The 17,491-nt window shown below is 33.9% G+C and overlaps 1 protein-coding gene across 1 annotated transcript in view; it reads left to right on the forward strand.

The window, feature by feature from the left end:
- LOC106873355 (uncharacterized) overlaps positions 1-17,491 on the forward strand; it is a 94,186-nt gene that overhangs the window by 70,030 nt on the left and 6,665 nt on the right. The window contains exons 2-3 of the mRNA XM_052978316.2: positions 8,897-9,197; positions 11,359-11,559. Coding sequence (XP_052834276.1) covers positions 8,897-9,197; positions 11,359-11,559 — 502 coding nt within the window. The remainder of the gene's footprint in view (positions 1-8,896; positions 9,198-11,358; positions 11,560-17,491) is intronic.

A 17,491-nucleotide genomic window follows, 5' to 3' on the forward strand; every position in this document is an offset into this window, starting at 1 on the left:
TACTATGCAACATCTTAATTCTCTTCTTTTATGACCCTGGGCTTAGCAATTCTTTAGTGAATTTGGTTGGTAGAAATTATATAAGGAATCCTAATATGTATACATTCGTGTTTGTGTTCATCCCCCATCACCACTTCATAACCAGTGTTGGTTTGTTTAATAAGTGCCAGACTTAAGTACTGGGGTTGAATTGTTCACCAAGGACTGCAATACCTTGATGGAAGCTAGGTTAAGGAGTTCAGAAGGTGTACGTATGCATTTATGTATAGGCTATTCAAGTGAATCATTAAACCAGACATGTTTACTTGGAAAACTGGAAATGAATTACACCATTTATATGACAGTGACACTTGTTTGCAGCTATTGTGCAATGTTAAGTCAAAGAGACACTCACATACATGCAACAGGCTTCTTTCAGTGTCCATCTAATAAATCTGCTAACAAGGCTTTGGCCAGACCAGAAGACACTTGCTCAAGGTGCCATGCAATGGGACCGAACCCAAAACCACATAGTTGGAAGTGAACTTTTTAACCACACAGCCATGCTGGCATGGGTTGGACTACACACACACACACACACACACACACACACACACACATATTGTATATATGGGACTTCATTTTCCAATGTAGCCATTCCTAATTTAAAACAGAGTATGATGTGTGGAAAATTTGGTCGCTATGACTAACAGTTTGCATGAAACCTACCTACATTGACCTGAGATAAACTTTGGTTTTGTTGCACACACTCAGATCAGTTGTAGTTAAAAATTGATAAATGGTGTTCCATTTGTGACATTCTCATCTTTTGTATATCAGGAACTGTATTGTTTGCTCTAGCCTTTATTTAAGGCTGTGATTTGTGAGAGTTTTTGTTGCTATCTTCAGCAGGTGGAGCAGTCATGTGTCAGCAGCCATCCAAAAAAGTCTGCAAATAAACCATATTTCTGCCTTCTCTTTCCTTTCATGTAAGAGAGCTTTAAACCATTTAACAGATGTAAAATTGTAGAAAAACAAAACAAATATTTAGAATTTTGCCATTTAAGTTAGTTTTTTAATTTGAAATAATTATTTCCTCTTTTTATTAATTTGTTTAACTGTAAATATATTTCTACATGTTATAAGGCCATTTTCCAAAGGCTAAAATAGCTCAATTCTAATTGAAATTGCTGTAGTTTGATTATACTTGGTTAGGGAAGGTAAAAGAAGAGCTTTTTTTTTTCAATCACATTTATACTTATATGTTATAACATGTAAAAGGAGTAGTCTCTTTCCATACAGTCTCTAAATTATGATCTACATATGATAACAAAAGTAATAACACAGTGTTATGAATAAATGTGTATTCAGATATCATGTTTATATTTAATAGATATGTATTTAGGCTTGCAAGATTAGTCTAGTTTTGTTTTTCATTATGTCCATCATAGATAACTTACATCACTTCCCACATACAAAAATTAAGAAGATATATGTATCATGTAAATAAATTATTATTACTAGTGTAAAGACATATAATGGTTTACTTCTTGATTGCATGGTTTGGGGTTCAGTTCCACTGTGTGATATCTTGAGCAATTGTTCACTATTGTGAGTGGATTTGGTAGGCAGAAAGAAGTCTTGTGTTTATGCATGTCTCCTTGTCTTGACATCACATGATAGTTATAAATGAGTGTCAACTGTCATACAAGCAGTGTCATTCATTTCTAATATTCTGAAAGATTGTCTAGCTATGGTAAAATATTACCTTGCTAATTGAGGGTTGGCAAAAGGAAGAGCGTCTGGCCATAGAAAATCTCCCTCAATAAACTCCATCCATCCCATGTAAACACAAGCAAAGGGGTCATTAAAATATGATGTTCCAAGTTGGTGGCCAGAATTTAATAACAAAAGTGTGTTTATGAAAATCTGAAATCATACAGTATATTTAGTCTTGTCAAAGTATATATATTTAACTTTTTTGTTACCAACCCATCTGGGGCTACCTCTGATTCTATAATATAAACTTCCTGTTTTAAAGTGGGCTTAATTTTAAAACTAACCATCAAACTTTCATCTTGAATTCCAAACACCAGCTTAATAACAACTACCAAATTCTTCATCATTTTCAAAGCTGACAAGAGCAAAGAAAATATTTTTCAACATAAATATAAATAAGCTAACATTGTATAAGATTCTCACACACTCAAAAGAACATTTAACTTCAAATTGTGTAGTAACAGAAGTTGCAGTTTTATTCTTCATGACTTAGAGGTGAGGACATCATCATGACATAGTCTCCACGACTAGTGGAAGGAAGTTGTCCGCAGTCTAGGAACCTGGCCAAATGCATATCACAGAGAGGGCTCTGCTAAGGAGACTCAAGGATCACAAGTGATGTTAAACCAGGTGACAGATGTGTTTAATGATAAAAGCAAGATAAAATGGTAATGTTACAAAACATTACCAAATATTTATTTTGGGTTTTTGTTTCAAAATAAAATTATGGAAATGTAACTGATTTCATCAATTTTTAGGGTTAATTGTTACGATCTGGTCGCTTAATTTCACTTCAAAGTCTAGTGAAGATGAGATTTAGTACCCCTATATTCCTTATTACACCGGTATATTCCTTAATGCTAATTTCCTCCCTGTCCTTTACAACTATCACATGATGTCAAGATAAGGGAGCACAAACATCACATTCACATATGTGTGTGTGTGTATATATATATATATATATATATATATATATATATATATATATATACACACACACACTCACTATGGTTCACCAGAGGTTATAGTAAAAGACACTTGTCCGAGGTACCATGCAGTAGGATTGAGCCTAAAACCATAGGTTGGGAAGCAAACTTCTTACCCACACAGCCACATCCATGTCTTACTATTAATCTACATTCCTGAATGCTAATTTAGTATCTCTATATTCCTTAATGCTTGTTGATTGATATAACTGTGCCCTATCAACTTGAAACAGAAGGCCAAACAGTTCCAAGTGATTTGGCAAAGATAGATAAATTAGTAGACTTTAGAACCTGTTCTATGAACTATTTCAGCCTATTGAGGTTTGTGTAAATTCTGTTGTCAGCTGTATACTTCTCTCTTTCTCTCTCTCTTTATATATATATATATAATGGAATTGTATTTTGGTTGAAGTTTGCTTATACCTTTTGATGCCAACCCACCCAAGACTGCTCTTGGTTCTAAGATACAAACTATTTGAAAGTGATCTAAATTTTAACCTTACATCAAATTTTCATGTTAAATTCTGTTCCTAACACTAGCTTAATAATGACAAAGTCTTTTAACTAAATTCATTATTTTCAAAAATTAATTGAAATAAAAAGGAGTGTTTCAACAGACAGATGGTAACAAAAGAGTTAAAAAAGCTAAATTTTAAAAAAGATTTGAAAAAATGGGTGTGGAGGAAATGGTGGTTTTCAGATTATAATATAAATCCAATACCCACACATACTGACCTGATATTGCTAACAACCAGTAAAATCCTAATTTTAAAATTGTATCATATTTTGTGGCATAAAAGATACACAAGCATAGATGCATCCCAATTTCAACTGTGCATATTCAGGAAAAAAGGCTTCTTGTGTGTTAAAGCATGTAATATGCAGTCATGGCCAAAAGTTTGGAACATAAGTTTGAAAATTAAAATTTTCATATTAAATGCCCAAAGTTATATTTAATTTGTGACACATTATTACTTGGCCAAGAGTTTGGAACATAGGTCTGAAAATTAGAATTTTTATTTTAAATGCCAAAATATATACATTCTATATATTTGAATTGAATTGTACTTCAGCATAACAATTTAAATTTTTTTCTAAATGTTCCAAACTGTTGGCCCAACTTCGCATAAAATGTGTATCTCACATCCTCAAATACAGTAGTTCATTTTGTTGGGTATGCTTATCAACATCTTTCAATTAGAAGTATATCTTCACTGTTCTATTACCTGATGCTTGTTTAATTTATGGTAGTTTTTAAATTAATTTTTATTTGTCCTTTTTAACATCTTCCATCCCCAAACAATATCTGAGTTAACAGGGAAGTCATTTGTAATTTAGAAACTTTAACACCTTTTAATCTCAGTTCTCTCAGTATAAAGGACAATGAACAGATCACAGGAGTATGGCAAAAGACTGATATTAACAGCAGAATAATTTAAGAGATTAAATGACACCCATACTGTGAGTTTATTTTACAAATTACTCAATGTCTTTATTAGTACTGGTATAACAAAAAAATGTACACGATACACTCTGAAATGGTTGGCATGCAACCATTTCAGTCCTCTGGCTCATTGGATCCTGTCAAACCATTTAGTCCATGCCAACACTGATGATAAACATTAAATGATGATGATGTATGAAAATACTTTATTCCTTGCCAAATATGCATTAAAGATTTGCTTCTCAATGATACACATGTTTAACTCTTTTGATACAAATTTCCTTCTTTAAAGTGATTTAAATTAAAAGCTTTATCCAAATTTCATGTTAATTTATGTTCCTAGCACCAGCTTAAATATTTTACTAAATTCTTCATTATTTTCAAAAGTAATTAAAACAAAGGCAGTGTATTTCAACTGAAATATGGTAATAAAGAGTTAGTTTTGTAAAACTAAAAATTGGAAAAAAAAAAAAAGAAAAAAAAAAAGGAACTACTTTAGAACAATGCATTGATAATTATTTACTTATCTATGTTCCTCTTTTTTGATAAGCAGTTTAAAAGTTTTAAAATTATATTACTATAATTTAATTGTTGCTTTCTAGCTTGATGTTTGTCTGTTTATGTTGGCTTTAATTTGGTCTGGTTGTAGGCTGCAAGTGTTACTAACTGTAAACTGTTGGTGTTGAGCGAAGCATAATGGCCTAAGCCATCTTAAATTACTACTGAAAACCCATTAAGTTTATTCCAAACAATGTTATAAGCAAATATGTATAATCATTATCTGTGTTTTAGTTTTTATTTTTTTCATTTTTTTTTTTTTAGTTTTTATTGTTATTTATCTAATTATATTTAGTGAAACTTCTTCATCAGGAACTTTTAATGGCTGTCAAATTCGATTTGCTGAAAGCATTTGGAGAATTCAAATTTCATGTGAATCCCTGGAGGGTTGTACTATAGCGTTTTCAATTTCAGAACTTGGAGTTGTTTAAGTTAGAGTGAAAATTTGTGTAAGAAAGTAAAGTAATTTGTGCAGATGTGTTTAACCATTATATAAACACTTGGGTTACTTAAGTGCAGATATTTAAGTAAACTACATCATTAATGAATCAAAATTTACTTGAACATTTTACAAATTTTTCTGAAGTTTTATTAACCTCTGTGAGGTGCTTTGGATAAATGGAATATGTGAAGTGGTGGTGTGTTTTATTTCCTTCTTATTGCTCTGCCAAGTTTCATTGATATTTATTTATATGTTCAATTCTTAGAAGTTCTTGAACTCATAGTTTTTCTTTTCACTTGAATTTATGAAATAAAACTGTATTTAGAGAAGGTAGGTCAAGCATGTTGAATCAGTGGAGGGCACTAGTGCAGAAGTTGAATTATTACACTGGTATAGAAGTGAGAAGTTTTGGGTGTTGTAAGACAGTCATAGTATGGCAAGGATTGAAAGTTACGTGGGCTTTTGAGGGGGGTGTAGAAGCTATACAAATTCAGAGGTGGGTGGGAGTAGAAACTGAACTTCTAGGGGGTAGTGTAGAAGCTAGGTGAAATAGGTGTGTAGAAGTTTATGGCTAAATGATGATGTGAACAAACTATTGTCAATGTAATTTTGCAGATGTGCTATAGCTGATTAGTTTATATTTTGTTATAACTGTGATACACTGAAAATAATATTGACTGCTTTTACAAAATCTTATTTAAAGATGCACAGCACTATTAAATATTTTATCCTAGTCAGACAAAACAAGAAAGATCCTACATCCTTGCTCAGCTATTGAAATTAGCTGCCAGAGCCCCATCAAAATACACCCCACAGTCTGAAAAATGAAAAGGATATATTGGATAATGCAGTTCTTGATAGCTAAAAAGTAAAACAATGTGGCCATGGCTGGAATGCCTTTGATTATCATGCTAATCAGAGATGGGTCTCTGTGCTGGTGAGATTGCCAATCATCATTTCTTATGGGAATGTTTTTGGATTTGGTTAGTAATTAATAGCAAAGGGGAACTAATTATAGTTTGAGGAGTGGTTGTAATATTTTCTTTGGGATTCCAACAATCACAGACCCTTATATGAATGAAACATATACATGTTATGTGAAATTGTATGCTATACAGTGGATGTGGAGTGTGTCTTAAAAAGTGGGTAGATCTACCCTTAAGATATCCAGTTACACTGCTGACAAAGAATTAAGATAGAGGACAGGGCAGGGAAGAGAGAGAGAGCAATGACTCATATTGACTAGGAAAATGTCTAATGCATCAGCAATTAATAAACCTATAGGAAGTTTGATTGTAAACGGTATTAAGTGTTTTACATGGTCACATGTTAAGACATTGCATCACTAAATCCTACTTTGAGTTTGTCTAAGTTATTTATTTCTTATTTGTTTGGTAATGTAGTATTGATAAAGTTTCCAAAATGGACTTGTGGAGACATCGGTTTTTTATCTTTTATTTGTCTTAGATATTGAATTGTGGGCATCCTGAGGCAGCATTTTAGGTAATAACCCAGGTTCATTTGACTGGATACCTTTTTATATGTAAGAAATACTGTCTCTGCAGTTGAGGTGCTAGACTACTGGTCTCACAGACTGATATCGAAGCATGTCACATATATTGTGGTGTTAATGCTGTATCTAGATCAGTCCCTGATCAAATACATGTGATAAGAAGTATTCCCATTTCGACCATCTCATCTTTTTGTATTATATATATAGCACTACATTATCCAATGTGTCCTTCCTTTCCTAAGATAGTAAGAATACAATTTTAAAGAATTGAGCTGCTATTTTTCACCATTCAAGTGACTGCATAGTGTCTTTGGCAAAAATCAGCTCTGTTTAATCTGTATTTTGTTTGTTGAACAAAAGTGCCCCTCATTTTGCAGTTGGGTTGATAGCAATAATAAAAATAATGCTTCAAAATATGGCAGAAGGCCAGCAATTTTAGCAGGAGTGGGGTTGGTCAGTTCCATCAACCCTAGGACTTGATATATAATATTGCAGTGTTTGTTCTTGTTTTTCCATGGTTGCATGAGTTAGGGGAATATATTGTTGAGATACTGTTTTGCAGGTGCAGTCATGGCTGTGTGGAGTTATACTGTGTGTCACTTTGGGCAAGTGTCTTCTATAGCCCCAGGGTTGACCTCAGTGTGATATGAACTCAAAACATAAAAAGTCAGAAATGCCACTGAGTATTTTGTCTGACATGATAATGATGATTGATGATGATAATAATAATAATGGCCAGTTCTAGAAATATTTAGCCTAGAAATATGGAGTATCAAACAAAACAATATAAAGTAAAAAAAAAAAATCCAATATATTGATTAGTTTCCATTGCTTTTTTGTTTAATTATCTACCAATTTTTAATAAATTGCAATGAATTTTTATTTCATTGATGTGAATAGCAAGTATTCACACCTGTTGTATGTCTTCCCCCCCCCCCCCCCGTGTGTATTTAACCCTAATCATATCAATCTGTTTGCGACCACCCTTGATCCTATGATACAAACTTTCCTGCTTTAAAGTGACCTAAACTAAAACCTTCCATCAACATTTTATTGAATTCTTTGTTATTTTCTAAACGAATTAAAACAAAATCTGCATATTTTAACAGAAATACGGTTACAAAAAGTTTAATCCTTTTGTTTCCACATGTCTGATGAAATACACTGTCTTTGTTGCAATTCATTTGAAATAACCACCATTTGTTGTTTCTTGTCATCTAAACTTAAGAATTATACTTCTTTAAATCCTTTGCTTTCTGATAATTTTCCTGCCTTTGTTACCTCCTTCAACCCCCAAAAAGAGAGATTGGTCAGTTTCTTATTATTAACCTTATGTTTGTCAATAAAAAAATAAAATGTGAAAGAGGATTAAGCCGTGTAGGTGTGGCTGTGCATATGTGTAGTTTGCTTCCCGTTTACATGGTTTTGGTTCAGTCCAGTTGTGTGGCACCTTGGACAAGTATCTTCTATTGCCCTGCACTGGCCAAAGCCTTGTGAGTGCACTTGGTGAAAGAAACCTGTGTGTTTGTGTCTCTTTTTTTTTTTTTTTGTCTTGACATCACATGATGGTTGTAAGCAAGTGTCACAATCACAAGTAATTTCATTCATTTCCAGTCTGCCATAAAAACGTGTTTGGTTAAGGAGAAATATTACCTTACTTGGAAACAGGAAGAGCATCTACCTGTAAAAAAATCTACCTTGACAGATTCTATCTGATCCATGCAAGCATAGAAAAGTGAAATTTAAAACAATAATGAGGAGGAGGAGGAGGATGCTTTGCCTGATGCTAATTCTCACCTCTTTTCCTAGTAAGGGATCTCCTATTCTACACACCTTTGAAAAGGAAAGAACAATGTCACTGCTGGTAGCCTTGTAATTTTTAGAAACACAAACACACACACACTCCTGAAAGGCTTCTTTCAGATTCCATCTATTAAATCCACTCACAAGATTTTGGTTGACCCAAAATAGAACATGCTGCACAGTAGGACTGAATTCAAGACTACATGGTTGGGAAATGCACTTTTTAGCAACAAATCTATGCTTGTGTCCATGTTGCTTTGTTAATATACACAGTTGGAATGTTTCAAGTATTGTGGAGGGATTTGGTAATTCTAAATTAAATCTATATAAAACAGATCTTTTCTGCTTTAAGTTATTTCAAAGTAGCTCATGAATATTTTGTTTATTAACAGATATAACAATGGAAAAAAATCCAAGTGGGGAAAGTAATGGTGTAACAGAAGGAAATGCTACTTCAAAGGGGTCTCCTATAGCACCAGAAACTCCCACAAGCACAACTAAGGAATCTGATAATGCAGAAAATCTCTCAACAACTGATTCTAGCAAGGTCGCCTCTGTTCCAGCTACTGTCTCATCAACATCTTCTGCCAATTCTTCCCCTTCTACACCACCAGAAAATTGCATTCCTTCAGAGGATACTGCCAGAGAAACTACTGACAATTCTCCACCAGGTGATAAATCTTCAGAATCAAGGTGAGTGCTTTTTTTTTTTTTAAAGTTAGTCACCTTTTAATATCATTCTGTTCATGGCCACCCTTGGTTCTATGATATAATCTTCTCATTTTAAAGTAATCTAAATTAAAACCTTTTCATTAAAAGTTCATATTTATTTTATATTGCGAACACCAACTTAACCCTTTAAAAATAAATGCCAAAGGGTTAAGCTGGTGTTATATTTGGCCTAGATGTTGTGTTATATGTTGAAACTGGACAGATCTGGCTGCTCCAGAAAAATACCCTAGAAAAATAAATGATCGCATCGTTGAAATCTCAAAGCTATGAGATAAAGCATCATTAATTCAAAACAATGCGAATAGATAAGCATTACATTTGACAGAGTAATCTGAATGCTAAAGGGTTAATATTGGACAGTTACTTTACTAAATTCTTCAGTATTTTCAAAATTAAAACAAAGCGTTTATATTCCAACAAAAATATGGTAACAAAAGTTTATGCTTTTCCCATAGGGTACCTCATTTTTGTGTGTGTTTAAGTGTTCTCTTAATCTGAAATGGAGGTTTTTAAAAATCAGTAATAATTAAGTCTATTGTAACATATTACAATGTTCTTTTATAAACTTTTTTTTAATACAGAAAGTTCAAATTGGATGAGAGTTAAAATAGTTTCAGATTAAATAATTGAAACATGTTATAAAATAACGAGTGATAGGAAAGCTTAGCTGTCATTTGCAAATGTAACTTAGCAGCATGTACAGGTTGCAGGCAAAACAAGCCCTCAAATTCACCATTCTCGATAAGCATTTCAATAGCAAATGCACTATGTGCACTGGTCCAAACCATAATAGTAACTGAAGAAAAAAAAATGGTTATATATCAGCTGCATGAAGATATTACCACCAGCCTAACTTCACTAGCATCACACCAATGACTGTGTAAAATATGAAAAGTCTTTCTTCCTCATACTGTATTTTGTTTAATACTAGTACTAAAAGAAATTATTATTCTTAGTGTGTTATTGAATAAACATAAGATTTGGTCAGAGCTTGTTCATTGCCCTAGTAGTTAGTTTTTTCTATATCATAGAGCTGTTTTGCACTAGATTCATATCTATTTCATAATGATGTTCTTATTTGAATTCTAATCTGATTGTTCCTACTTTTTGTATATATTTCTTTAAACAAAATAGCTTTTATGTTTTGGCTTATGTATAATCAAATTGTTTATCAAGTTATATACATATTGTATGTAATACAGTTTTATGTCAGATCTTCATAGAGTATAAACTTGTCAACTGAGTAAACCTAAACATAGGTAGTTTGTTGCTCTCAATCTAATGATATAGAAGGCAAATTTCTCTCTCTAAAAAGAAATACCTTCAGCATTTCTGGTAATGCAAGAACACTAAGTCTTTAAGACAGCATGATAATCACTCTAGTCATGAATGAGAGATGAGGGCTCCTGAACTTCTTGCTAACAACCTGCACAGATGATTTGCTTATAATAATCAAATGTTTGTGGTGTACATTAATCTCACTCTGTCCAACAAATTGACATTGCCAGTACAAGTGCACAATGTGCCACGTGTCGAAGTGGTCACAGAGCAACATGAAATTGTTACATCTTGGTTTAACACTACAGCCTGGCATCTGGGTACCTTTGGCAGAATCCACTCTGTTGCAAGTATTTGGATTTGGACCAGGTCCCTGGTTAAGGATAACTTCCTCCCTCCCACCTACTAGTCTCAGAAACCCTCTAAAGAGTCATAGACAATGCTTTCCCTCCCGAATCAAAAAACAAAAGATTTAGAATTAATTGAAAGCTTTGGTTTCTCTTCATTAAGACCCATTAATGACTGAGGAAAGTATGAACATCACACAATCTCGTTCTTTCTTAAAATACTGAGGTTTGGCATCTAAATGAGCAATCAAAATTACATTATTTTATATTCATATTTTATGAAGTTATGATGTGCTACATATACTACTTATAAACTATACAATAACAATATGCTATGTAAATAATATTTTTAATATAAAATGTATTATTATAAATTTTTAGCAGCTTGTTATTCAATAAGAGTATTATAATTGATTTTTCAGGATGTAGATTTTGATAGGTTTGCATGTCATTGTTTTGTATGTGTTATGGCTATATGTCTGTTATATATTTTCTAGCACTAAACTTGGAACAGATGATAAAAAAGCTAGTAATGAAGAAAAGCGACCAGTTGCACTGGGAGCCCTGCCACCTATCAGAAAAGCGCCAAATAGTTCAAGCTCAAGTACCAAGTTGGATGACTCCAAACCAGCTATTTCATTAGCAAAATCGCCTACAGGACCTTCACCTCTGTCATGTGAGCCACCACCAGAGAAAAAGTAAGATATTCACTTATTTATTTGATAAATACATCTATTAAAGGTGTATATTGTGCATATCTATGTGGAAATTATATATTTTAAGTTTAGATTTACTTTAAATAGATTTATTTTATATGAATTTAGGGCTTATTAAATATAGCTTTTATAGATGAAGTTTGGTATTTAGCATGTAGACAAAGTCTGTTGCTTTGAGAGACAACAATGGAATCATCATCGTCATCACTTAATGTCCCATGCTTGCATGGGTCAAGCAGAATTTTGTTGAGGGGCAATTTTCTACAGCCAAATATCCTCCCTGTCACCAATGCCCTCTCCTATTTCTATGGAAGGTAATATCTCCCTCTGACTAGACATGTTTTTCACTAAACTTGTATAATGGTGATGTTTGTTTACAACCATTACACTGTCAAGTGAATGGTACACACACACATAACACTTTTTTTTTATTTCCATCTACCAGATCCACTAACCATACTTTGGTTGGCCCTGATCTACAGTAGAAGACACTGTCCAAGGTGCCATACTGAGAAAGAAGCTCTTGGTCCACAAAGCTGTGCCTGCACCTTACAGCCACACCTGTTTCTTCTATCCACACTGTAAACCAGGCATGATCACAAATTAATACCCTGGTAGAAAAAAATAGTTCTGTTGAGAGTTATGGGGAATATTGCTAAATGTATTGTCAGGTGTTTCACTGGCCAACAGTGACACCTCACTCTGTGTAATGTTGAGGAAAGAGAAGTAAGTTATCAATTACATGGTTTGAGGGGTGCGCAAGAATTGTCTTTGAACAACTTGGAATTGTTGACCACAGAATGAATACATCTAGTGCAATAGTGCAAGCTGAATAACACCACCAACTCTTGTTGTAATCTACAGAAATTAGAAAATAGTAGAATAAGGAGGTTAAATTCTACAGTAATGTAAGAAGTTTAAAGTGTGTGGGCTTTCATTAATGATTGAAAGATTCACTTTCTCAGCAGTTGGAATGTGATACAAATATTAAACATAATCTATCGAATATTATTTGAAATTAGGATATTATAAAAGATTAAATCCCAGAATACATTACAGGGTGTACACATTATCGTTTTTTGCCTTTTTTTTTTCCTGTTGCCAACTATTGTTCTTCAAGTAAGGATATGAAAGTGCCAAATGATGGAATGTAATGCTGATGGGATAGAGGAAATGTGTACACACACACACACTTCTCTCTCTAAGCAGACACTGGAGCACAATGCAGTCCTTGGACTCATCAGATCCTTTCAAACCATAGAACTCGTACCAGCATGGAACATGGATGCTACATGATGATATATATATATATATATATATATATATATTCATTCGTGTGTTTGCCTTTACATTCATTTTTCCATTCTAGCATGGATTGGACAGATATATTGCAGAATGGCTAGAATTTCATCCTGTCACTAACCCTCATTTCTTGTTTTTCAATTAGAGGCACACGTCCAGTGGACAATTTGTTGACAGGAATAAATGACAACAATGTCATCACTTATAGCTCAGCACTTTTTAGAGAAGTGAAAATGTAAACAAACACATATGACAAGCTTCTGCACATTATTTAACTTCAACCACAAGAATTGATTACCTTACAAGGTATTCTGCTAGGGATGGGATCCAAAATCACATAGTTGTAAAATGAATCACACTACTAAACTTGTCATAATATAATGCAAACTATCTTAATTTTAACCTTTTGTGAGCATATTTCTGATGAAATACACTGCTTATGTTTTAATTAATTTTGAAAATAATCAAAAATTTGAATAATTTGGTGAAATTGATTGGTATTTTGAACATTACTTAATAGAAAAGTTCTTAGCTTTTCAAATTAAAAATGGAACAGAAGGGCTGCCTAAAGTCTGGTGAGTGAATTTTGTAGATGAAAATGGCAGAAACCTGTCGTGTGTGATATACCTTTCGAACTAGGGCACAGGCATGGCTGTGTGCTTCTAAACCATGTAGTTTGGGATTCAGCAGGAGGGGAATCTGGCTATAGAAAATCTGCTCCAGCAAAATTTCACCTAACCCAATACAAGCATGGAAAAAGTGAATGTTAGGATGATGATAATGATGATTTTATATGAGCAAATTAAAAGCTGTCTCAAAAGGGTTGGCCATTATTGAAGTTGACCCTTTCATTTCCAGTGTTGAAAACTGCCTTTGCTTTAATTAATTTTTAAAATAATGAAGAATTTAGTAAAACAATTTTGTCATCATTATACTGATATTTAGAATATAAATTAACATGAAATTTTTTAGAAGGTTTTAATTTAGATCATTTTCAAACAAGAAATTTATTATATCACAGAACCCAGGACAGTCTCAGGCTGGTTGACATCAAAGGATTAATGCATTTTTAATAGTGTTTGGTGTTCAAAATAAGTTTATTACTAAATTTCACTTGCATGTCTAACCACATGCTAATAAGATCACTAAATCATGAAATTTGTAGCAGCATTACTTTCCTTTTTAATAATGTATGGATGTGATACAGTATTTGACCTAATTTTTCATGAAATAATTAGGCTAAGTTGAAAAAATATTCTAATGAACAAATTTAGTGAATGTTGGGGTTTTGTTTAGCGATGTGAAAAAACATAAACTTCAACTCTTGAAGGTCACGTTTTTTAGATATTTGTTGTGAAATTTTTGCTAAACCTTAAGTAAATTTTAATGAATTTGTGTATGGAGTGCATTAAATATCTTAAGTCAGCAAATTTATGCAATATAGGCTAGTTTAATCATGTGTGTATTCTTTAAAATAACATTGATGCAGCAGGCATGGCCAATGCTGTGTGGTGAAAAAGTTCACTTCACAGCAATGCGGTTTCAAGCTCAGGCCTACTGCACTGCACCTTGGGCAGGTTGCATCCTCTACAACTCCAGACCAACTAAAGTCTTGTCAGTGAATTTAATCAGCAGAAACTGAAAAGAAGCCAACACTGACTAACAGGAGACCAAAGTGTGGCCAGGCTGGGGCAATGCCTTCAAAGTTTTTACTTGGTTATATTGATTCCAGTACATTGCTTTACACTTATTTTATTAATCACTTTAGAAGAAAGGTTAAGTTGACTTTGGCATAAAGGGATTTATACATCCATACCTGTTAACGGTAATTTTTAATACTTTTCTCGCTGGATTGTGTGCTTGTTTCTCTTTTTGTCATCTGTGATTTTATTTTTGATCTTCTATATAAATGAAAATATTTCCTTTGTCTGGCTGCTTTTCTCTCTGCAAAACGGAAAGTTACATTGTGGAACAGTCATTTTAACGAGTTGTATTTAATTATTACCTGAGGAGATACATCTGCACCACCAGATGCTCCTGAGCCAGATGTTGAGTGTCCCACCCAAGAGAAATCGATGCTAGATGTGTTGAAACAATTGTCTTGATTAATAATAAATTCTTGTATATTCCATCTTCTGTCTATAATTTGCTATATACCTAATGATCACTCTGAAAGTGAACGTGCTTTACCAGTAAGCTACCAGGTGTAAATCATTCGTTTTATTATCCATTATATATATATATAAATAAAATATAGGTAGAGAGGTGCGTGTGTATGCAGGGAGGGGTGTTACCTGTCTTGATGTGATGCAGTAGTAGTAAACAAACCTTACCACATACAAATGGGGTTGTTTACAATCTCCTGTGAAAACATTACTTACATGGAAACAGATGAGGGTTAGTGAGAGCAGGGCATCCAACCTTAGAAAATCTACCTCAGTGGCTCTCATATGATGCATGCAAGCATGGAAATGTGGGTGTTAAAGCAACCATGATGTTTTTCAATTCTCAAACTACTTGTAATAAGAATAGGTAGGAGAGAAGTTATTCTGTTTAATGAAATTGCAACAACAAATATATTTTCTTTTTTATTTACATTGGGTGTGTGGTTAAGGTTTGTTTGAAACTGATTTGCTGTGTGGAAGCTTGTTAGATGTATGTGTATCAGTGAGAGATGTCCAAACAAAAATACCTTGTGGTATTTAGTTAGATCCCTTTAAGCCAAAGTCAACTTAACCTTTCTGAAGTGATCAATAAGATAGGTGCAAAGCTTGGCCACACACTTGGATCTTCTATTAGTGTTGGCTATGCATCTGCACATGCACAGGCTGTTTTCTTTGTTAAGACGACAACTAACTGTTAGATTGCATGCAAGTTCCCCCCCCCCCCATACACATCCAAGGAAATGGTCACTGAAAGGATGGAAAGTAAAGTTGACCTTGGTGAGATATTTACTGAGCACCAAGAGTTGAGACAAATGCTCCAAGCCATTCTTATTTGTCTCTCTAATCATCTTGCCAATTCACCTCACTCCACAATGGCTTAGCTGTCATAAGTAAATGAGTATGACCTGGTAGCTTCTATCGTGCTTTTACTAGTCATTTGGGGTCCTCTTGTCGTGAGCAGTCATAGATACCCTTTCAACCCTCAAGCAGCAGAACATCAGTGAAAGGTACATCAGCAGTTGGTTGCAACTCATTTGGAACAATATGAAATGAAGTGCTTTGTTCAAAGACAACACACTGCCCAGTTCAAGAATCAAACCCACAACCCTGCAGTCATGAGCTGGACTCTTTAACCACTTAGCCACATACCATTGACTAAAACTAATAAAACAGGGCTGGTCCAATGACTAAAGTTTCTTATGGTCATGCCATCACCACTATTTCAGCTCTTTCCTGCTCCACCTGATCATTCTTATCTTTTCCTAAATGAGAGTAGCCAAGTTGCTTTTCTACACCAAAAAACTTACTCTTCCCCCCTTCTTTCATACTATAACTCCTCAGCTCCTAGCATAAAGCCATGTGACCCCACCCTCAGGGTTCAAAATCTAGCAAGCTGCATGCTGACCTCACTAGTGCTGGTGGCACAAATAAAAAATGCACTCAGCATATGTTATAAAATTATTGGTGTTAGAAAGGGCATCCAGCTGTAGGCACCATACTATATCAGACACTGGAACATGATGCAGTTCTTGGGTCCATTGGATCCTGTCAAATTATCTAGTCCATTCCAGCTTGGAACATGGGCATTAAATGATGATGATGATGATGATGACGGCGATGAGTCAAACACTTGTATCTGACTTGCTTATTGTAATCCTGTCCTGTTTTAGTAGCTCAATCAGTCATCCAAATTGAATGTTTTAATTTATGTCCAGCTTTTGCTACTACTAGAATCCAGCTCCCCCAACTTGAAGTGTAACCAATTACATGAATGTGTTTTTACAGAATTAGTCATCAACTATATAGCCTTGATATCTCTGCAATCTATCCTTGCTGCTTTGTTTATTATCACTGTTAGTACTAACATGATAGCTGCTCTAATGTATTCACTTTCTTCTTTCTTTTTTTTATAACACTTCCCTCCCCTTTTTTTTTTTTTTTCTTTTACAAAAGAACTTATAGGTGGTGTCACTAGAATAACAACTGCATCACTTAATGAGGTTTAACTGCATTTAGAGCTGCTGGGAAATTTTCAGCTGAAGTCAAGATTACTGTCTAACTAATTTGATCATCTTTAAGATTATTTAAAACTTTTAATGGAAAATTAAATTCTAATCTTCTGCTAAAAACAAATTAAATAGTTGTCATTGTCCTTTCTATGTCCACTTTTCCATGTTTGCATGGGCTAGATGGAGTTTATTGAAGCCTGATGCCCCTCTAGTTGTTAACCTTCACTTGTTTCCAAGTCAGCTAATATTTTCCCATGACATGCTTTTACACAATACTAGAAATGAATGACACTGCTTGTATGACAGTGACACTCATTTACAACTCCCATATGATGTTGAGACAAGGAGAAAAACATACACACACACACGCCAGACGTCTTTTCCGTCTTCATCTACCAAATCAACCCTCAAGGCTTTGGTTAGCCTGGGGCTATAGTA

The sequence above is a fragment of the Octopus bimaculoides genome, chromosome 2 (assembly GCF_046866305.1).
Source record: "Octopus bimaculoides isolate indiv1 chromosome 2, ASM4686630v1, whole genome shotgun sequence".
NCBI lineage: Eukaryota > Metazoa > Mollusca > Cephalopoda > Octopoda > Octopodidae > Octopus > Octopus bimaculoides.